This window comes from Ascidiella aspersa, chromosome 2 (assembly GCF_963924565.1).
Source record: "Ascidiella aspersa chromosome 2, kaAscAspe10.2, whole genome shotgun sequence".
NCBI classification, from domain to species: Eukaryota; Metazoa; Chordata; class Ascidiacea; order Phlebobranchia; family Ascidiidae; genus Ascidiella; species Ascidiella aspersa.
This window is the reverse complement of record NC_139448.1, coordinates 25,705,570-25,729,919: the sequence shown is the minus strand read 5'-3', so window position 1 is coordinate 25,729,919 and position 24,350 is coordinate 25,705,570. Positions and strand designations below refer to the sequence as shown.

Here is a 24,350-nt window from a genome sequence, read left to right as displayed (position 1 = left end):
GTTGGTTGCCATTCGATTTATTTCGTGTGTACTCTAATTGGACAATAGATTGGATGTTTCCAACTGCGTCCTTTCGTGTGAAAAAAGTCGAAAAAGATTAAATGATCATCCAGAACCAGGTCACTTCTACAAGCGGGGCTGTGCCGTCTCCGAATGTGGCAGTCGCAGCGGGGGTCAGTTCTGGAGTTCTATTATTCGTGGCTCTTGCATCGCTTGTCGTCAGTTTGGCTCTGTACCAGCGTTACAAAAAGATAAGAAGAAAATCTTTGATACAGGATTCCGATATTGGCGCCAACGGACATGACAACGAAAGAAGAACGCGAGACTTAAAGGACAAATATATTCCTAATCCATTTAGAAGCGGAAAGCGCAATGGGATAAAGACTTCCGGAGGATTTCTGGTTTAATAATACAATAGGACTCCTCGGGACTTTTATTTTTTACTGCTGATACCTCGAGTGTTCAGACGATTTTTTTACCGAACCTATAATAAACAGGCAAAAGTTTAACCGAAATTGAGTTAATGGTTATTCGATTAGCACATGCCTCTAAATTAAATTATCAAAGCAAGACAATGATGCGTATGAAAATAAACACGATATCTATTGTATAGAGACTTATTCGAAATTGTTTAACACTGATGCTTACATTGCTAAAATTAGCAAAATAGTTAAAAATATATGTAATAAATAACCATACATTTGGTATGCGTTTAATGAAAGAGGTTTAAAATTAAAAAAAATAATAACACGTCTATATACAGGTGGTACAATAAGCAAATGCCGAATTTAAAGTAAAGTTAAAAGTAAGATGAAATCCGTATGTAGGCCTATAAACTACATGGTATGACTTTCGTCATATGAATCAAAATTATTTTGCGACGCACAGTTGACGAAAAATAAGATGTATTTATCGTATAGTGTTTATACTAACACACTTTAGTTGAGTTTACACTATTGACACAATACTTATTTAAGCACGCCAAACAAAAATGTTACAGTAAGAAAAAAATTCTATAAATGTGCGCCATGGTATTTTCTAATGAGGTATGCTTTTAATAAGGTGCAAGAGGCAGTTAAAGGTAGTTCAAGATTGACAAACTGTGAGGGTCAGGTCTATAAAATAGTTCTCTTGCGGCAATTAAGATAAAATTTAAACTAAACTTGAAAAAAAATTGCAGTGTAACTTTTCAGAAGCAACAAAGCACGTGAACGGAGTTCTACTTTAGGGAGTGGCTCATATGGTATAGTTTGTTTAGGCAAGTAAATTGTTTTTTGACAACCAACGCATAAAATAATGTCAAGCAATGAGGTATGATCAAGTAGTGAGGTGTGATTTAGGCATAGAAAAGCTATTGTCAAGTAATGAGGTATATTCAAGCAGTGAGGTGTGATTTAGGCATAGAGAAGCTATTGTCAAGCAATGAGATATATTCAAGTAGTGAGGTGTGATTTAGGCATAGAAAAGCTATTGTCAAGTAATGAGGTATATTCAAGTAGTGAGGTGTGATTTAGGCATAGAGAAGCTATTGTCAAGCAATGAGGTATATTCAAGTAGTGAGGTATGATTTAGGCATAGAACACATTTACATCAGTGACCCACTGTTATCTAAACATATTTTTCCTAAAGGATTCAAGAACTACGCTTAACGTTACAGCAGCAGCAGTCGACACCAGCTTTACCCCCTTGGTCATAAAGAAACATAAGAAACCGCTGTTGCAATTGCTGAACCTCGTTGTCAAGCAGGGTCTGGCTCTCTTGAAAAACTTTTTTGCCGTCGCCGTCATTCGCCTGGCGATCCTTTCTGTGCGTCAAATCTCGAATTATCGAGAAGTACGTGGCCTTGAGATTTTCGTCCTGTTTAAAAACTGTATAGTTCTCAAGAAAACAATCGGATAGTCCATCTTTCAGAGGGTTTTTGGCGAATGCGTGAAATGCCAGTAAGAGTACAGTTACGCAGTGCAAATCGCTAAGGACGTAAGATTCCGTTATTCCGCTAGGACCTATAACAATTGACGCAATTCTGTAATCCGTAAACAATTTTACGAGGATCGCAAAACATAAAATATTAAAATAAGTTCATTAAAAAATTTGGCGAACCTGTACTTTATTACGAAATATATCAAATTAAATTTTTGTTCATGTTTAGATTCAACTTTTTCTTAATTTTTAATTTATTTTCATCTGCTTAAGGCAGGGGTTCTTAAACTTTTTTACAGCGGGCCCCTGATTTTGTTTTGCTGTGCGTGGACCACGGAAGGCAAAAAAATTCAAAACGACGTAATAAATTGATGTCAAAATACAAATAGACTTCATAAATCTGTTGTTTTTGCTCCAAAAATGTAATTGTGAAATGGAGTTTTAAATACCGTCAGTGCAAAACCATTTAATTAAACTGTTTCCTTTGAAAAGAGATTACTTCTTAAATATACACTAATATTTCAATTAAGTCTTAATGGACCCCTAAAGTAGTTCACGGGCCCCCAAGGGGTCCATGACCCAAGTTTAAGAACCCCTGTCTTAAGGCGACCTTTCGAGAAAACGATTTTATTGGTTGCATTTAAAAAATTAGCCTGTTAAACAAAATTTTGTACTTATATCAACATACCTTCGTTTAAGGAAACCAAATCCTTGTTAGAACAGTAATCAATGGGCAACGCTTGACGAACTGTTTCATATAAAGTCAAACTTTCTATTTCCTTAACAAGAGCTCGAAACGTCACTTGGTTTTCCGGTGACAAGGTTTTCAGTTTTTCGGACGATAGACGAGTGAACAGGGGAGTGTCCGATGTGGACTGCATTTGCTGTGATAGCTCAATCAATCGTTTACACGTAATCTGTAAGTACATATACTTTTCTTGAATACCTCTCAACAGATTATGTTTTGTTTAGTTGAGGCTCAGCAGTTATTCTTTGTGTAGATCAGACTGCGTTCTTAATCCATTGTACAAAAAGTGTTTATGCATTGTACAAAAACAAAACATATAGTTTTATTAACAGGAAAAAAAAATAAAGGCAAAATATAATGTTATTTTACACAGTTTTCAGGTTGCGGTGGCCTATTTATCTTTATCTAAAGGTGGCTTTTCTACCTCAACTCTACAAAAAACAAAGGCCAAGAACATTACCTGTTATTAAACTTTCAAAGGGTCGTAATGACAAAATCAAGTTAAATAAATTCTTACATATAAATTCTTACATTGATGATTTCCGTGTCACTTTTGTTTCCGTCGGGTTTTTGATTTAAAAACTGCAAAGTTTGGATGAACGAGGTTTTTGTTTCATGGTTCACAGAATGAAACACATTAAAGCTCTGGCAAAGTTTTAAAAGCGACGTTTGGCGATTATCAGATTTTTTAAGAAGTAAGTAGCCCCCGCTACAGGAATCTGCAAACAAACTATATATTTTTTTAAGGTGCTTGCAAAAATAGCACGTTTGTTGTTTATCAATCAAAAAAATAGCAACTATTGAAAAATTTTGGATGCTGCTCAAAATAATTGTCGTACTTGTGTCAACGGTCGTAATTGATTTCCATAACAAAGGCAAGGATACCCAAAAAGGTAAGTATTTATATCGTTCTGGATCAAGCATTAAAACAACATCTTTAGTTGGATTGTATCCACCTGTAAATAATAAAACAATTTCTAAAGAATTGTAAACGCAAATCAGTAATCTAACTGTAATTATAAATAATAGATTTATGACTATATACTTTTAAGTCCTTCTAACTGCCTTTCATCAATGACCACACCTCACAGGATTATATTTGATATTCGACCTATACCAACCGATAGGGACAAAATGCCCAGCTCCAATCTGTTTTAGAACTTTTCTTTCGACGGAAACTATAATTGAAAGTTCATTTCCTTCGCAACAATTCTTGACATGTGCCCTGCAAATTAATAAACTGTTTAATATATCTTAAAGTGTATCCGGGGCGAATCATGTCTTTTAGAGGTTCTATAAACACTTAAGACTTTGGTGACCTATTTGTGTCATTCAAAATATAAACACAATAAACCACACAGGATATTGACCAATTTGAAATATGTCAATAAAAACTCAGGCACCATTGGAAATTCGGCTATGGAAATTTCTGTAAGCTCCTTCCCTTGGTGCCCCAACAACGTGCTTGTTTCGTTTAATGGTTAATCCGACCTTACGCGTATATTTTACCATGCTCTATATATGGTCGCTTCTAAACTAAAATAAATAGAATTCGAATACCAGCAGTGACTCGTGCTAACAAATTTGACCCAACAAGTTGCAACAAAATTGCCTTGCAGATTTGGTTGTTTCACTAAATAATAGTACAATCTGCATTCTGCATGGTAAATAACGTATTTCGGCAGTATTAAACATGCGAGAGTGATGTTTGGCATGCAGCCCACCTCACTGTACAATTAGATAACGCCGTGTGTTTATAAGAAAAATACGTATAGAACTGCTTATCAATTAGGTATTCTCACTTAAGACTGGTTGATCTTGATACTAATCGTATTCCAGCGGGATTTATGGATTTTATGCGATAAATTTATTAAACTATAAACAATACATATGATAGTAAGAAACGTTTAGCATGTTGTAAACCAGTGCTTTTCAACTCGTGCGATGATACGCACTTGTTCGGATGAAAGAATTGTAATGCGGATGAAAGTGGTGCATGGTATTATTTTTTATTATGTGTAATACAGTAGTTAAATAAGCCGGTGCGCTCACTTATGCGTTACAGGTACAGAATATAGTCTCGTATAGTGGTTCATTGCAGATTAAGCTATCTATTTTATATCGGTCAAGGCTTAGGCCCACGGTTTTATTACAAAAACCCTTTTATTGTTATTTCAAAACTGAAGGTTGCAAACTTACTGAGCTTGTTTCGTGTGGATGGAAATTTTCCAAAATAAAAAAGTACGGATGGAAATAGTAAAGGTTGAAAAGCACTGTTGTAAACTATTGTCTTTCGTAGTCGTTTACCGAAACTCGTCAACGCCGTTTTCGCTAGTGGCGTGTACTATCCTGGAATCCAGTTGATTGAAATTCGCAATACAAGACAATTGGTGAAGTGTTGGGATAGTTTTGTTAATCTCGTCGGAGCGTTTACAGCATTCCAACATATCTTCAAAATACCACCTCCATTTATCTTTCCACACGACGCCTGGGTTAAATATTTTTAAATTTATCTAAAAATAAGTCAGGGGTTTCCAACCTGTGGGCCATGGCCCCTAAAATATGTCTAATATCGATAGTCGTAACAAGATCTAATTCGAAATGAGACTCTAACTGTCAGACAAAGAGTTGGTCCTAATACCAATGTACTTTAGATAATTCCTCTTAGATGTGGTTGCTTTATATAGCAGGGGTGCACAACCTTTTATTTATCTACGGCAGTGATTCCCAAACTGTGTGCCGCGGCACACTAGTGTGCATCGAGAGATTGTCAAGTGTGCCGTGAAACTTTTTGTAATTTCGGAAAAGAGGGTATTTGTATGACCAATATGCGTACACGCAAGCTTTTTAGACTTAAATAGGCACTATTCATTAAAAGTCAATCATTTTGAGACATTTACATATAGTTTATTCAAAAAACATCGTGTGTTAAGGGCGATTGTGAAATTACTCTGGTGTTGCTCTGTTTAAAGTGTGCCCTAAAAAAGTTAAGACTTAAGTTAAGGTTTTTTTAGTGTGCCGCGAGCCAAAAAAGTTTGGGAACCGATCTACGGCCTCATACACAGTCGGTATTTTTGTTCGTGGACTCCAGTTATCGATGCCCGATAATATGAGATAGGAGTTTAAAACAATATTAGGATAATAACTGTAGGTAACTGAGTCAACGCTACAGCAATTTTTACTTGATAACCTGGAAAATCGCTTTTAAGCTTTATAAATTTTGCTTATGTAACAATTTTTTTTAGATACGAAGTTACGTGTTAGGTAATCTTAACAAGCGTGATGTCCTTGAACTATCTGGTTTGGAATTGTGCAGCAAAATTATAGTAATTGCCGAAGCGCGAAAAAATGCGTTTATTTCGTTTAAGTTGGGAAAGCGTTTCTTAGAAGTAGACTTGGCTAGATGGGCACATGAAAAGATGCAAATAATCTCTGCAGAAAAATGACGTAAATCTTTCTCACGAATTGCAAAAATCATACTGTGTATTTGTAATGTTTTCAATAAGCAGTAGGTGCCAACTGGAGGCTGATGTCTGTCTGTTCTATCACATGAAAAACCTTGTGTGCATTAGTCAAATTTCCGCATGTGTACAAAAGATTTGTATCGCCGTATGGCCGCCAACACTTGTATTGACTCAAACTTGTACACGGCCTCATACTTTAATTTACGATATTAATTTGCTACAACCTAAATTGTCTAAGCTTATAGTAAAAAAGAGCACTGCCACTTAAATTACCTTTGCGGTCCATCAGTTGACCACGATCCACCAATTAAAAAGCATATAGAACAAAAAATAACTATACCGCATTACACTCATACCTGGGTCCATGGCAAAGGCGTTTAATACCATAACTAAAGCGGAAAGGCCAACACGCTCAGGATCATCTTGAGTCCTCAGTTGTGCGCCAAGGGTAAAGTAAGATTCCATGTAACCGGCGTCAAGTGCATACTTAAAAGCAAGTGCGTTTTTGAAAAAAACTAATATGATCTGTCTTGTTTGCGGGAAATTATAGTAGCTGTGGTTGGTAAAGTAAACTAGCGTCACAAATATTTTCGAAAGCTTTTTTCAACATTCCAATGTTCAAATCTTGCAAATTCAGGTTAAGCGGAGAATGTGCTTGTTTTTAGGATACGTCGTCTAATGTTAATTAAAAATCCTCGACTGCGGTTAACAGACCTGGAGATTTTTAGTTTCGGGGCAAGTATTTTTATAAATTTAACCGCTAAAGTATCTTGAAAATTAGGATTTAAAAGCTGAGTTGGCCTGTTTTAATTATGAGAGACAATTTTGCCATGTCTTTATACTTAAAAAAGGATGTTTCAATTGTAACTTTACCTGAAAGTGCCTTTTTCCAGTTTCCGAGTTAAGGGCAACGCAACTGTTCGGCAAACGTAATCGATAGGAGGTTATTTTGGTTGACGAGTTTTGGATAGCAGCTGAAAATGTGCAAAGTTTAGTTTGAAATCTACTGAGGCCAGCGTTTTTAATTTGCATCGGTAAAGATTCGAACATGCCATTTCACAAAATAGTCGTTATTAAAAGATAATCAGTTCTTCTATTTGATTAAATAAAATTTGTAAGGTAAAACACTTTGGAAGTTCCTTAAGTTGATAAAAAGGTTTGTTTTTGTGGTTTTGTTTAATTCCCTCTTTTGAAACACTTTATACAATTTGCATAACATTTTTAAAATGAGCCAACGTTTGCAAATTACATATAAGCTATTTTTTCACTATCAAAACACATTAATATTCCTTTGAGGAAGCTCGAAAGTTTAAGTTTTACTTGCGGACGAACGAAAAAAAGGTAAAGAAACTTTACGAAATGTGTGGAGAATGGAAAACGATCTAATTTAATTATCAGTTACACTAACTATTAAATGCATTTGTAGACTCATTTTAGACATTTCCACCATAATAAAGACCTCATACCTTCATCTGGCAAACGTGGAAACTGTTGTGAAAGGCCTTGACAGGACAACGCTTGTCGAAATATGGAATATAAAGTTGGACTCTCATTTTCTTTCACGTGAGCGATGATGGCCGTTTTTTGCTCAAGTGACATTGCGTCAAACTTTTCATCTTTCGACCAAGCAAGAAGCAAATCTCTCATAGTTGTTTGCACTTCCTCTGTACTCTTTCCTTGCAAAATAGCCTACATGTAAAGTTAAGGCGTTTTCAGATATGCTGGATTAAATGAATAATTTAGTAATTGTAAACATACACAAGTATTTAATATAATGTTTAAAAGGTAAACATAGTGATATCTTTAAGCAAACCGATGTTAATGTTATTCTTACAATTACAAAGCTTAATATTTGGCATAAGCAACAATTAAAACACTACCGTACAATATACATTTGGCCTGGAAACAAAGGGCTGAAAACTAAGGGTGTTTTTTTCACAAAACATTACGTTAAAATTACATTTACGACTGTTTCATTAATGTATTAGACTTATTGTGGAAGTGGTTTGGATCCTTAAGGATTTTTTTATTGGTCCACGAAATATCATTAAAATATATAGTTTGAATAACTTATATACGTTCTGATTTCAAGCGTAAAATATTTACCGTGGCATCTACCGTGATTTTTTTGTTAAATTATTATTGGAGTCGGTCATGATTTAAAGAAAGCAAAATATATGTCCGCATGGTAAAAAGTTTAAGTAGCATTGCGCTATACACTTATAAACTACATTCTCATGATTTGTCAGGCAAAATATCGCTATGGGGTCTCCAGAAACGCACTGGGGGCAGAAACCACGAGATCACAAAAACATTTTACTGACATTAACATCAACTGTGCACTTATTTAGCTCCCAGAGGTCCGGACATTTAATTAATACAATTGCACGCCCGGTTGGAACGTTCAGTAAATAGCTCACTATGCAACGAACGTGAGCTAGATCTGTAAAAGGCGTTCAGATCTGTAAAAGGCGTATGTTTTTTCCCAGCCATTACCCTATGCACTTGACTTTTGAAGGATTTCGTTTTTCAGTTTGTGTTCGCAGTTTAAACATTGATATCGCCGTATTGCATGACTTGTGGCTTTTACCTTTTTTTCCTTGGGGACTACAGTTTAACGTTTAACTCTTAATTTTCTATCTGGATAAATGGGTCAACAAACCTCGACGGTCTTGGTCTTGGTGTATAACGCTGTCGACTGTGTACCAGACTTTTTAAGAAGGAGGTAACCCCTTGTTTTGCCAGTATCTATAGCAAAAGCAATATGACCAAATTACTACAAAGAACATTGTGATCATTTGTGTTATATTTTATAAACAACTTACAATCATCAGCTGTCTTCATTGTTTCCCACAAAGAAGTCAATGAAATCCAAAATAACGGATATTTGAATCGGGCTGGTTCTAGCAATAAAACTACATCTTCATTAGGATCGTATCCACCTAATAAAAATTATATATTTATTTGGGCCTTTTTTAGGTCACAGGGACCCGATTCCATGTGTATATATTGAATTTACGTAAACCAGAACCAACCGATAGGCATGAAGTGTCCTGATCCATATTGTTTTAGAGCCTTTCTTGTAGTTGAAACAATTATTGAAAGTTCGCTGCTTTTACAACAATTTTTTACATCAGTCCTACAAATAAGCAATTTGTGTTTTCTGATTGGTATATCATCAATGCTAAAAAAACTCTTCAAAGGCGTTAACATCGAAGAAAAGGGAGAGTAATTCTTGTCTTATAAAGCTTCAGACTTTAAAAATCAACATTCAGTTAACTGTAGTTTTTGAAAGGTTTTTTTTAATAGTCGCTACTGAACCGAAATCAACAATAATACCTACATAAGTGATTAGTATTACATTTTGTTACCGAAATTCCGCAATGTTTTCTTCGTCATTGACATGTACTGTCTTGGTGTCCAGCTGATTACATTGTGCGACACAAGCCAATTCGTCAAGTGTTAGACCCTTTTTTCTGATTCCTTCTAAAGATATGAATCTGTCCAATATCTCTTCGTGGTACCACCGCCAACCACCCTTCCATTCAAAACCTTATACAAAAATAAAAAAAAGTCTAGTTTTCAGTGGCTGTATATAGGATTTTGTTTCGCAAGGCTATACAGCTCAAATAAAATCAATTTCACTGTTTTCTGTAAATTATAAATAAATCATTTAAAAATAATGTGTTTCCAATTTAAACACCAACCTGGGTCAATTGAAAAAGCATTTAAAACCATTGCCAATGAGGTTAGACCACAATATGTTGGATCATGTTGAGTCATTAGTTGCGCACCGAGAGTAAAGTAAGACTCCATGTAGCCAGCATCTAGTGCGGCCTTCAAACAAAAAGGAAGATATTGTGCCTTTCATTTTAAACAGATGCATATCATAAGATCTAAACCGTTATAACTCGACATTATATGACTTTACTTTTTAAGCTTCAAAGTTATACTATTCCATGTATCGCTGTTATTTCCTATTTTCTGTTGTAACCTGAGTTCCTTATACCTTCAGGGTCAATTGACTCGATAACCATTTTGTGGTTCTTCGTTGATCCTTTGCTACTGTGTTCGCATTGTAGCAACAAATAAACAGTTATCAGTTATCAGTTATCACATTATCATGTATTTATCAACTCGCATTTAAGTTTTTAGTTGTATATTAAACAATAACATTTAAGTATATTGGACAAAACACTTGTGTGACTCCAAAATCATGAATAAAATATAAATGTCTATAGTGCAGCGGCTGAATATATTCATTAAAACATAAAAAATATGAAAAACACAAATAAGTTAATTTATTTTTAAAATTAATCTATACAGAGTAAAAGTTGACAAAAATATAGTTTTTAGGGTATTGCCTCATTGCCCCCTGATTCAACTCTGTTTTTGATCATGCTTTTACAAACTCACTTGTTGATAGCCCCCACAACCTTACTTGTTGATAGCCCTCACTACTTCGCGTACTCTGGCGTGACAAAAGTTTTGTTAAGCACAAATAAGCCCATAATAATCTAAAACTTTTGTCAGTTCGAAATTTTTAAACCCATTAATTTCGCTGAAACATTATTTTACTGAAAACAATGTATATTTGTTTTCTAGCCCAGTGGTCTCCAACCTGTGGGTCGCGACCCCGAGTGGGGTCGCCTAAAATTTCTATGGGGTCCCATAACTATCATATTTCAACTGTTTTAGTACGATTTATGTATTTCGTTTTCTTTACGATGCGTTACACTAATAAGGTGAGTGAGTGCGTAGGAGAGAATATATTTGTTTGTTTTTAGCTTTTAAGAGCTGCTAAATCAATGTGATGCAATCAATGTACCCCACTTTGTCTAATTATATTGTTGAAATGCTCATTTCGTTTTCAACCACATTGATTTGTGAAGCTGGATTCAGCGCAATGAGCATATTAAAACCAAACATCGTGATCGGTTGGAATTAAAGCAGGATATGAGTTTATGCTTATACAAAGTAGAACCTCGTTTGTAAAGTTAGTGGTACCGTGCAGGCGCAACTATCGCACTGTATGCAATTTTACGTTGAAACAAATGGAAATTTATGTAATCGTTCGTTTGTTGAACTCTAATTTATATGATAAAACTTTACCAGAAGCTACACAGCACAAAAGCCATCACAAAGAAATACAAAGGCCAAAATAAACATATTTACGACGAAAATTAAAAAAAAAAAATTATACCACAATATTAAGAATTGCCTATACATTATAAATTTAATAAAAAATTATAAAATTTAAAAAAAATATTAATATTCATAATTAATATTTGCAATAAAATAAGGAAAAAAAGCTTGATCCATTATTTTACCAAACAAATTCGGGTTGCGCAAGAAAATACCTTTCCAGTGATATAAAACTTGCTATAAGTTTAATGGGGGAAAGTATTTAATAGCGCCGATAACCGATATTAATATTCATAACCGATCGCGGCCATCTTGATACTGCTCCAGACTGCTCGATTCTAATCCTTATCGCGGCGATTTTTAAGCGGCTCCAGTATAGTCAATTCGACTCGGAATCGAACAAGATTTTTACACACTGCTCTATCTTCTTAGAGAAAGAAATTTTGAAGAAAAAAATTAAAGTTTAAAAAATTCATATTTACAACTACACAGACGAAATATCGTGATTTTTCATCCTGGTAACATCCGGCCAAAACGATTCGATATTGCCAACTGCCCCAATAATGACCTATATTAATAGGAGGACAGTGGTCACACCTTTCTAATGATACCCCATTTGTTATAATTTTGGCTTGGATAAGGGGTTCAGTCGGCGATAGACGATAATCGATATTAATATTCATAACCGATCGCGGCAAATTTTCAAATGGCTCTAGATTGCTCAATTCAATTTGAATTTGAACGAAATTTTTACACGCTACTTTTGTCTACTCTATCTTCTTAAGGAAAGAAATTTTGAAGAAAAAAATTAAAGTTTAAAAAATTCATATTTACAACTACACAGACGAAATATCGTGATTTTTCATCCTGGTAACATCCGGCCAAAACGATTCGATATTGCCAACTGCCCCAATAATGACCTATATTAATAGGAGGACAGTGGTCACACCTTTCTAATGATACCCCATTTGTTATCATTTTGGCTTGGATAAGTGGTTCAGTCGGCGATAGACGATAATCGATATTAATATTCATAACCGATCGCGGCAAATTTTCAAATGGCTCTAGATTGCTCAATTCAATTTGAATTTGAACGAGATTTTTACACGCTACTTTTGTCTACTCTATCTTCTTAAGGAAAGAAATTTTGAAGAAAAAAATTAAAGTTTAAAAAATTCATATTTACAACTACACAGACGAAATATCGTGCTTTCGCAAATTAAACAATTATGCGCTTTGTTTTTAGCCAATTAAACATTATATGTAATCACGCAATTCACAAGCTTGTCGGGCGTCCGCACTGATTGAAAATTGAAGTACGGTGGAAACCCAAAAATGTTGTTACATCGTCGGCCGCACGAGGGCCGCATGCGCTATCTGTATGTTGTGCCGGCCTGGTTTATAATTATTCAGAAATTCCATTGTGTATTGCAAAATACTTGCCAATACGGTGTCACTGTGCAAACTAACATCACAAAATACGCAGTATAAAGTTACACAAAAGATTAACAATCTGCTTTTTATTGCTGTTAAATTCGACATGAGCACTCTCACTGCCTCCCTCAAGCACACTTAAATAACTTTCTATGTCTATATTAAAAGTAAAAACAAAAACGTAAGATCTTTATCATGTGTTTTGATGATATTATAATTTATTATATAGAACTTATAACTATATGAGTAGTTTATTGATTTATCCATTTCATAACTTTACCACCAAAAAATATGACACTAGCTGGCACTAACTTTTTGGTAAATAATAATTACTGAAAAATCAAATTCTTACCTGAAAATATTTCCTTCCAGTCGCTGAGTTAAAGTGAACACAATGATCCGGCAAAATCATTCGGTAACTGTTAAATTTGGTGGTCATGTTCAAGGCACATATAAAGTGGTCGACAATTCCAATACAATCGTTTTACAAAAAGCAATAATAGTTTCATCTGATTCCGCTTCTAGAACATAGAATCAACTTGTGCCAAACTGTTCACCTATATTTAATATTAACATTTATAAGCAACTACAATAACATCCCATTTATGTTCGTTCGCAAAAAATATTGTAAAATCTATAGGTTCAACTTTTTAGCAACTTATCGATGTTTCCAATTACCCTGGTTATTTGCGCAACACAAGTTTGTGAGGTAGCCTACTAGGGACCCAGCCCTTAATTATTACTTGGATTTAAATCACCAAAATGGACACCGATTTTTGTGAGAGTAAGCCGGCTTGGCGTTTAAAAAGAAGGTGTTTTTACTTTGCTGACAAATATCTACTCAAATCGGTTCTACATTGTCGCATATTTTAAGCTTGATAAAAGACATAAGCGTTTTGGAGTATAGTTATTCAAGACGCGTTATGCAATCATGCAGATCGGTTGTTCACCTTTCTGGACCATTTCATGATGGATATTGGATATGCATTACATTGCAAAGGAAATCGGTAAGCTATCAAAAGAACGCAAGAACGCATGTAATAAGTCTATTTCATCCTTTTAAAACGCTGTTCTATCAGTTTAAAGGTCGCGCTTTTTTAATGCTTGTAACGATTTTTGGACCGTTCATTTATGGAGAACTAACGTTTCATACAGATGTATCGCTATTGACGACACTCTAAAGTAGTGTCTTTTGTCGTTTTTTAGCTTGCGGTATCCCAATAAAACAATTTGCGGCACACGATACACAAAAAGACAAATCCATAACTTAACAATCGCCCTTAATTCACGACTAGGCAATACCAATTATCACGCCAACATATAGTATCAGTTATCTAAATGAATACAGTGCGTGTGAGTCTAGCATGTATAACTGCCTGCTTGTTTAGAGTAGGCCTACAATGAGCTAGTCGGCCACAAACGCCGGCAATTGCCATTTGTAGCCGATATTTTTTTACCTAAAATGAGAAATTTTGACCTGTAAAATTAAAATTTTGACAAATTTTGACCTAAAAATAATTTATTTTGATAAAATGTTGACCTATTTGGAAAACATCGATTTAAATTCAAACAGTGCATTGTTGTTTGAAGCATCGCATAAGCATCGTGGCGTAGTTAGTCAATTTCTTTTGATTTTTCACTGACAACTTGTGAAAAAACACAGTTACTTTTTCGGGTTTGTGCAAAACTCTTGAAAATGCTTACTTTAGGCTGTCAAAACGACAAATACCAATAAAAAAGCCTGAGAAAACTCAGTCGCTAGTTGTTTTAGAACAGTGGTTCATAACCTTTTTTTTCAAGCGCCCCACTTGTAATTGTCATTATGTCTAATTTATATAATTACCATACGAAAAGCAATTTAGTACTTTTCAGTAACTTATCATTAAGACAACATAAAAATAGTAAAGTTTGTTGTCTGTCAAAAAAAAATAAAGTTTATTTGGTTGAATTGGCTATACGGTAGTCTGAATAGTGCCGTTATACCTTCGATGATATGCGTTTTTCTAATAGACAGAAAACATGCTAGAAACTAGAAAAAATTCGCACAAACTTAGATCGCATGTGCACAATTTACAACTATACCGCTTATTATTCTTACTAAACATAGCCCAAATCGGTCGAAAAAAGTAGCAATTATAGTTCAAAAACCGAGAAACTATTAAAAATTGTTATTAGCGAAGCACGCAAATTGCAAACCCATGAACTATTTCTTCAGTTACTTTTAACTATAATTACACACGTGTAATTGCAATGTAAAGTACATGACAGCGTAAAAAACAGAATGAACACCAACCAATCCAGTAAAATCACTGCAAAGTGAAATACCTATTCATGAATCGAATAAAGCTCGCGCCCCCCTAAGAATTGCTTGGAAAACCCCTAGAGGGGGGGGGGCTTTCCGGTTAAGAACCACTGTTTTAGAAGATCGGTTTGAAAACACCCTAGCTGAAACGCAACGTAAAACAGTTGCAAAATTTTAACAAAGACCTGGCATATTACCGTAATAGGAAATAAGCTAATTGCTAATCACCACCGAAAACAGACACAGCAAATAATGCTGTTCATTATACATTTGTCTAAATCAGAGATATACAATACCTATGAGGCAAAAACAAGGTTCAAACTAAACCTAAAGCTATACAAATCAAGCCTTCTCGGTTAATTCTGCGGGCTCGCGTGTACTTTATTGCTGTAATAAAAACATTAAAATGTTGTTAGCTGTAATTCAAAACTTACTTTTTATAACATTTTAATCTGAGAGACAATTTAAAAAAGCTCACTAAACAGATTTTGTTAATATTGTAAACGATTTTGACTTAAAACGTTAATTGACTAATTTTGACGTCAAACCTCAGCAAAATCTATAGTGTTTTCATTTTTCCCGGAAATGACTTAGTGTTTCGACCTATCGTGCTTAGTCACTCTATTCAGCGCAGTGCAAAAAGAACGTTGTTAATTGCGTTAAAGAAAGAGAATCGTCACGCAACCTGTTACTTGAGTTTTATATAATTATCTATTCTACATTTAAGACAAGACAATAGTCTTTTGAAGTTTAGTTGTTCAAGCACATTATGCAATCATGCAGACCGGTTGTTTACCTTTCTGAACCATTCATTGATGGATAATGAATATGCATTAGGCCTATACGAAGCAAAGGAAGTAAGTGAGCTGTCAAAACAACGCAGAAGCGCGCGTAATAAATCTACTTCATCCTTTTAAATCGCTGTTCTACCAGTTTAAAGTTCGCACTTTAATGATGTTTGTAACGCTTTTTAGTCCGATCATACTAACTGAAAACTAACGCTTCAGAGAGATGTATCGCTCTTTACCACACTCTAATGCAGTACCTTTGTCATTTTTTTAGCTTGCGGTATCCTAAAAAACAATTTTGCTTATCGTTCGATCGAGCTGTTGTTATTAATAAGCTGTTGTTATTCTCCAAAAAACACGACTTTTTCAAACGCAGCCTAGCTGGTAAGTCTGTGTGAAAGTTGTCGCTTAACATAAAGCCTTACAATTCTGACTACAAAGATACAATAAACACAGAATATCGGCCCGCTTGCAAGCTATCATCCATTTCTGACGGTTCGCCCTTATTTACCCCTTTTGGTTGGTTCACCCCTGCAAAAATGTTATTCAACCTGGGGTGAACTATTCACCCGATTAAGAAACACTGGTCTAGTGTCTATGACAGGCTACACTGGCTACAGTCATTGTCTGGTATTAGATAGACCAGAATAACTCGTGATATCCTCAATTTACTAGGAAGCGCTATAGCTCGAATGAGTTTTACCTATCGAACAGCGGGTGTGATTTTGTTGGTCACGTATCGGTGACAGTCGTGAAATGTTAACTGCGTTAACTGCGTGCTTGGCACTGAGTAATTTACTGAAAGGAAATCTATGTCATCCGAAGCACAAGCCAAAATCATCGCATAGGCTGTTGAGCTAGGTAAACCATGAGGCTTATGACGCTACTGTTCCGCTCAACTTTAGCTTAGGATAACGCTGGCCCATATACGTGTCTAAACAATGTTTGTAGCTCGGTACTTTTCATGTTCTAATAAAATACCACAAATTAATGTACACAGAATAGAAGTTTTACCTATGTGTGTATGTTACGCTGCGCTACGATCAATTATAGGAGCTTGTTAATTCTGTCTTGTCATAAGTTAAAGTCTGCCCAATAAATTAGACCAGGGTGGTCCAAGGATGACAACATGGCGGGCCACAGAATTTCTTGCATATTCGTCGCGGGCCACATAAAGTAATTAAGCTCCATGCATGCCAGGAGCGGATCAATGATTTTCGTTGGTCGGGACATGGAATGTCTAAAAATGACATCACAGAGCATCGTCAAAAACATATAGGCTCTAGAGACTTTCTGCGATCGTCGAACTCGTGCGCAAATGAATTGGAGCTATATGAGACCGGGGTGCGCGCAAATCGCGAAAAATGTTGGTAATTTGACAAAACTTTCAAGTAAGAAGACTGCATTTTAATGTTAGCGAAAACCGTGTGTATCTTACTAAAATTTTAAAGAGAGATTTTGCATGCTACACGATCGCCAAACAATAAAGACGTCGTCGTTTCGCGCAAAAAGGTTTTAACCAGATCAATTTGGCTGAAATCGCATCTTGGAAAGGGTCAGGGCGTTAGCCTAAAGTCACAGTGCAAACGTAAAACAAATACTTTCTATCAGCGCGATATATTTTATCAATCATTTAAAATGACAAACATATTAATTTATTTAGGCCTAGGGTGTACTTTTATGTTATGTTCATATTAAAACGACGGAGAACAAAACGCAAAAATATGCTACAAGTTCGCAAAACAGTCATTTTAGAAAGTTCCATATAAGACGCACTGCGGATTCTTTCAAACCGGTCTAACACATACCAAAAATTAAGCGTTTTTGCCACACCCTGGATCCGAATTTGGTGAGCGATAGGAAACTGGTTATTTTAATCGCATAACCGGGAAAATGTAATCATAACCAGCAAACAATTGCAGTATGCTTGCTGTCTGTTGGTCATTTAGATTTGTTTGGATTAAACTACGCAGTATAAGCCTACACATTGAAATAATTCAACAGTGCTTCGCGGGCCACGAACAACGATGTCGGTGCCTGGGTTTGCACCACACTGAATTAGACGAAGGCCCTATGATTATATTTAAATTGAAATATATATAGTGGTTGAGATTATTAGGTATTTTGGATTTTCGTTAATTCCCTACACCCGGGGCTTATTTTTTCCGTGCCCCCGAGTTGTATGAAAATCAATCTGAACATAGAGTAAGCTGATAACAAATCCAGGTGGTAATCTATTGATAAACAGTTGGTAACTAACTTAAAAAAATTGCTTTTAAAGTCTAATGGCTAATGAAATAATAATAAAAGTCCAACAACCATTTAAATACCAAGAAATTCAAATATTTTTTGTAACTTAATTAAAAAGAATCAACTAACGCAACCTCTGCTGTTGCTAAGTCAAACTGTAGACAATATAGCGCAAAAGTCCTACAGATGTAACCAAAATACTTAAATAAACCGACGCTAAACCTTTTATAATAAAAAAAACTTTTTATAGATGTTTTATTATTGCAAGGTGGCCTTTTAAGGTGATGCTTTACAGTTTTAATGCATTAGTTGACCAACTAGAAATAGTTCTTTTATTAAAGCTACAAAGCTAACAACCTCAGACTAATAACCTACATCCAGTGAAGATAGGTCCGATTAAACGCACGATCTTTACTTGCATTCTGAATTTCTTCCGATGTTGGCAATTGTTGTCGTTATTATTTTGCAAAAGTGTTTGAAACACAATGTTAGCGACAACCATTTAATTCCTGGGTTAGTAATACTATTAGCGTCACTGTTTCGGCAAACACTTTTCGAATGCCATGCTTGCTAATAGGACCCTGCGTAAATAAGCTCGCTTTCCCTTCTGCAGCGAATTTGTGCGACTAGAGTTATGTTATAGAACTGCTCTGTTCACGTATCGCTCCCGGCAAAAACATAATTGTCATACCGTCTTCCGGATCATTGGACACACATCTGCTCAACTACAGTAACGAGACACCGGTTACAACATCGCCGGTGTAAGTGCCATTGTGTACAGCACTACTTACATTTTTACGTTCGCCAACCGGTTTTAAATACTTTCTATGTACAATGGGCGGTGGACATTTTGCAGTCGCCCGTAACCGTTAGGGTTCATTAGATATTAATGCCGGGTGTTTAGCAGTATACAATATTCAGTGAAGGAAATATAAAAATCCTAAGTTTGTCACTATGTAAAACTTCTATTTCAGCTTATTTTGTTTTCGTGAACGTTTGAAATAAACGCAAATCACCTTTGGCCAAATAGAATTGTTTATAGAACGTCCATTACTGCCACATAGTCGAGAAATCATAAATAAATAAATAAAATTGGTCGTTTTGCTGCGTTTTATGATTTATGTCTGGATTTATATTTTAGAAAAAAAAATTATATCTAAATTGTATATATGTTGATATTTTCGAAAACAAAATACTTGATATTTCCGAAAAGATAAAAATAAAATAAAAAGCCTGATTCGGTACGATTGCAATGGCGCAGTATAGTAGAGTGAATTGCTGTCGAAAAAAAGGTTTGGTTTTTGACAACGAAGGATTTGGTTAGGAAACTGCTCATTACGTTCCAATAAATTAGCCAAGCACGTTTCAAGCAAGAGGAAAGGTTTTTTTATTGGCCGTAACCTCTTTCCAACATAAGGCTTAAAATAATATAGTCACATGTATATACTACTTGTGCAATTTGTATGAATCAGTAAGCATTTTGTTTAAAACAGTAAGAAACTATTTCTTTTACCATAAAATAAAATATAAATAAAATTCTGTACTTTCGTAGTTTGATTTTCTCTGCACGTTTTGTAAAACATATAGAAAAGCTTTTCGAACCTTTGAGTTTAATATTAGGTTAAAAACATGTCAAACTTGTTGCCCGCTTCTATAGCAGTGCAACTCAACCGTTCCGCGAGACTATATGCCAGGGGTCAGCAAACTTTCTGTACTCTTGGGCCAAATCTACACACTTCCGGTAACGTGCGGGCCGCATAAATTTCAACCTATAACCAATCGCCACATTATCCTTAAAATTGTGGCGCACCCGCAACTCCTATTCCTGTGTCTATTGCACGATGAGACGTGTTCGTTGCCGTTTCATATTTATTATCAAACACGTATTAAAACGCAATGCATTGTTTTTATTTACTTAATAATGTGAAGGATTATGTTGTTTCTGTGTCATGGCCAAGGTGTTTAAATCAACTGGCAACTTTGTTGATGATATTTGCAATACGTCATTCAAATGACGATCTGACAGGCGAGTGCGAAGTTTATTCTTGGCGTAATTCATTTTTGAAAAAAGCTGCTTACAGCAGTATGTGCTTCCAAACATGCACATTACACGTTTTGCATTCTCATACAAATGAGGATAGGTGGATTTCTGGACATATTCTTTATAAAAGTTGGCAATTGGAACTGAATCGCATTTGGCTTTCAATATGTTGGATGATTGAAGTTCAATTATTTACATTTGCATCTCACGTGGCACAGTATTGGCAACCACTGAAAACGGAATGGCAAATAAATCGAATCTGTTTTTTTGATTTTTCAAATCGCAAAATCGAGATTCAAAGTTAGTTTTAGTGGAAACGATAAGTGATATGTACTTATCAGGGTTAAAAGGTTTACAAAGGCCAAAATTGGGATAATGAGCAAAGTTGGAATGGATTAGTTGAGTTTCCCAAAGACGTAGCTTGTAACTGTGCTTTTACCAGATAAAGTTGTTCATTCCACTTTTTTCTGTGGAAATTGAAACATTTTTGTAACAGTATCACAAAAAAGTAACTAAAAGTTACTTTATTACCCACTACATGATTTTTTAGAACGTGTATCATACATTACCGATAGAAATGAACCAAAATAAACCGTGTAGAGTAATTGGAGAAATTGCGTCACACCCACGCCAAAATGTGAACAAAGAAAGCCCCCAAAACCCTTGACGCAACAAAGTATAGTTAGAGCTGCCTTTGGAACCTATACTCATGCGAAACAGAACAAAAAAATACATTCCAAAAAAGGTTTTTTTTTTTAAGATTTTTTCGTTTGTTTATTTTTTTTGAAATGCATATAACTATTTTTTTTTTTTCAAATGCTAACATATTTTTTTTTTGAGTCAAAATGAAACAAAAATACATCTTCTTTCAAAAGCACCCCAAATGGATAAAAAATACACTTATAAGCCTTTTATGGCAGTAAGAATGGCCGGTGGTCGTTGGGCCGCCGCAGTTAAAGGGTTAATAACGAATAAATGTATGAGTTATTTTAACAATTAACTTATCTGTCTAAATCTAAAGCATTGCTGACCCAGGGTGCGCGCTCAGCGGTTTTGTCGGGACCACGAAGAAACATTGAGTTATGCTGTTAATCGATGCTAAAATGAAAATAAAAATACGCTCTTATTTCAACTTAACTACATCTATACGATTACCAAAGTAAATACCGAAATATTTTTTCCACACAGTTACGAGGTTAAAATAGTGTCGAAGAGAATTGAAAGAAGGGAGATGGACTTCATCCATAAGACAATTCTAACGTAGGGCTACCATATTTTCAGCACCCAAAAAGAGGACACTTTTTTGCCTGCAAGTAAAACGAAGTAGAATTGTTACGTTTGAGAAAAACGTGCCATAACCACAAGTAATGCATTCAGCTTCGAAATTAATACGTCCCTTTCTGAAACAAGGATACTTCTGGCGTAGCTCATCAGTAAACAGAGTTTTCCTGTTTGGCATAATAATTTATAGCTTATTTTGCTTTATGGTTGTCTATATTTAAAGAATAATAAAGAAAAATAAAAGCATCTGCTGAAAACCACCTGTATGTTATAGACCAGTGTTTCTTAACCTTTTTTCAGCCGCACCCTCCTTTGGTAATTTTCCTATGCCTTGAGCTTCTCCCCCCTCCCCCCACCTACGAAAAGCAATTCGGCATTTTCAATTAAACATTACTGAGACAACTTGAAAAAGTCTCTTGTCGGTCGCGCGAATTAAGTCCCCCTGTTGCTAGCCTGTTATCATATATAAAATATGGATAAAAAATAGTTCGAATGGTGGATGACTTTTATCGTTTATCTAAAAGTTAGGAAAATTGTAATTAAATATGGCCGTTGAAAGATATGAAAACATGCAATAGCACCGAAAAAAACTTTGTGCTAACAAAGTTAACAAAAGCAGAAAAAAAGATTCGCGCAAAGCGCGAAACAAATTGCAGTTTCAATATTGAAGTTGGCAAAAAAAAAGTTTGTAGAGCGCTGTAGGACTAGGAGTGGTGTACAACCCAAATGAAACCAGTAGAATCATTGCAAAAATTAAAAATTTAACTTAGAGCTCGCGGCCCCCTAAGAATTGCTTGGCGCACCCCGGTTAAGAACCGCTGTTATAGACTAACTTGGCAAGCTTCTGTAAGAAATAAGAACATAGCCTATACAGTAACATAGGCTAGGCCTACAAAACTCATACCTTTGCTTTATTAATGGCCCTTTATTAATGGGCCTACCTGTTTTAAACCAGCAATTCAGCATGTTTCATGGCTACGGTAAATATTTGGAAATAAATACAACGTCTCGCCTAAAAGTCTTGTTAAAAGTATAGGCCTAAGTAAGTAACTCGAAATGCAAAAAAGGAGGACATTTGGACATTTTTGAACGTCCCCGGAGGACCATTCATTTTTCTTGAGAAAAGAGGACAAATCCTCCTAAAAGAGGACATATGGTAGGCCTATTCTAACCGCTAGTAACCTCAAACAGGGGCAAAACATTCGGTGCCAAAGTAGGAAAGGCTGACGGAAATTTGTCATCCTAATCAGGGTCATGGTACAAGCAAGGCCACTGCAGAGCTAAACTGGGTTTGTATTGCCGATACGAATTGCTTCCAATGCTGTTGAATATTGTCGAGCGCAAACTTGGCTGGTTTAGCTAATATTTTTCCTATTTCTGATGGTTGCGTGCTGAATTCAACAGCTTAGCCACAGGTAAGTAAAAACGTATCTGTGTTGTGTTTATTGAAAAACAACAGAACGGCAATAAACGTACAGGAATAGCGTGAGGTCCAGCATATAATATCAAATAATAGCAATAAACAATAAAACGTCAACTACACCAGTCAAGAAACACAACTATACCCTTAATTAGCCAAGGCACCAATAGTACTCAGGATGCCTTCAGAAAGGCTTACCGAAATTACCCTTTACCGAAATCAGCCCTAATGAAATTTTTGTGTATTGGGTGCCGATATCGCTGGCCAGTACGATTCCAGAAGGCTTGGTCACAGAATATACATTGTGTATACATACGTTTCAGTTATTGCGATGAATTTAGGAATTATTTCGACATCTTATTCAGACGATTTTAAGTCTTATTCTGTCGTGGATATTACTGCGTATTTATGTCGTTGGCCCTAACAGGGTATTATAGATTATTTTGCTAAGTATTGTTGCTTTGTAGGTATTTATTGTTTTTTTTGCAAAAAAATAGTTTTGCCTTGACGTTCATTTTGTTCTGTCACAGTCGCTTTTGCGTTCGTACTTAATTAAGTCCATTGTTCTCTCACAGGCGCTAATAAGTTAGTTTTTAATGTATTAAGGAAGAAACAAGACCAATTGAAACGAATTGCTTGTCTCGTTGTACGCCGATGGATAGTGCTGATTTTTTTTACTTGAAAAGTATTGCTAACTAAATTTTAGGTATACTTTGAGTTAACATTAATGCTAGGTACTGTATATTAACATAATTTCAGAATGACTACAAAAAGAAAGTGGGATATAGAATAGGCCAAACGATATTTGTATTTTGGTTTTGCTGTGATAAAGTATGTTGGAGATAAAAACGTTTAATTATAAAGAGGGTTCTTCCGACAATAATTTATTCTGTACCGACGTTTCGATAACCTATCCAGGTAATCTTCATCAGGGCATATAAACTTGTAACCTTGCAGAGGTATATATACAGTAAAGAAAAACGACGAAAAAACAAGGTGGCAAAACGAGGCGAAAAAAGAAAACAAGGCGCGAATAATGTGAAAACGTGAAAACCGGCTGCAGCTTTCTAATGGCCGCTACTGCACAAAAATTGATAGAAATACATTTCTTGCACCACGTTTTCACATTATTCGCGCCTTGTTTTCTTTTTTCGCCTCGTTTTGCCACCTTGTTTTTTCGTCGTTTTTCCTTACTGTATATATACCTCTGTAAGGTTACAAGTTTATATGCCCTGATGAAGATTACCTGGATAGGTTATCGAAACGTCGGTACAGAATAAATTATTGTCGGAAGAACCCTCTTTATAATTAATATAATGCCTGGCAGCAACAGTATATTCATAAAAACGTTTGTTTTATGTCCCGTGTGTAAGTGTGAGCAGCCTACCTGCAGCACCAAAACCAACAAATGTGAAGAGGCACTTGGAAACAAATCACTGTAGTTTTTGTTAGCCTAGCTTTGAAATGAAAAAGTGCTGAAAACAGTGTTTAAAGTTAGATAGAAAGAACGCCATTTCCACAGCTAAACGCACTCCTTGATAAAAATGATCATCATGT

General features: G+C 35.4%; 1 protein-coding gene across 1 annotated transcript; it reads right to left on the bottom strand.

Moving 5' to 3' along the window:
* Positions 1 to 1,632: 1,632 nt before the first annotated feature.
* LOC146164513 (uncharacterized) lies at positions 1,633 to 13,255 on the bottom strand. Its single transcript, XM_083380742.1, has 13 exons — positions 13,064 to 13,255; positions 9,840 to 9,969; positions 9,504 to 9,684; positions 9,168 to 9,271; positions 8,958 to 9,074; positions 8,795 to 8,880; positions 7,599 to 7,821; positions 7,006 to 7,106; positions 6,489 to 6,618; positions 4,976 to 5,156; positions 3,790 to 3,893; positions 3,508 to 3,624; positions 1,633 to 2,003 (listed from the first exon to the last, which is right to left on the bottom strand). Exons 1-13 carry the CDS (start codon positions 13,148 to 13,150, stop codon positions 1,633 to 1,635), a joined length of 1,932 nt encoding a protein of 643 aa, XP_083236868.1. The 5' UTR covers positions 13,151 to 13,255.
* Positions 13,256 to 24,350: the final 11,095 nt, after the last annotated feature.

What these genes read in the sequence shown, in the direction of transcription:
- LOC146164513 (XM_083380742.1), bottom strand. Translation starts at nt 13,150, where the DNA reads ATGACCACCAAATTTAACAGTTACCGAATGATTTTGCCGGATCATTGT. An exon ending in GAAAACATTGCGGAATTTCG is followed by an intron (nt 9,272 to 9,503) that starts GTAACAAAATGT and finishes GCTTATTTGTAG; the next exon opens with GACTGATGTAAAAAATTGTT. An exon ending in TGGGCATTTTGTCCCTATCG is followed by an intron (nt 3,625 to 3,789) that starts GTTGGTATAGGT and finishes TATTATTTACAG; the next exon opens with GTGGATACAATCCAACTAAA.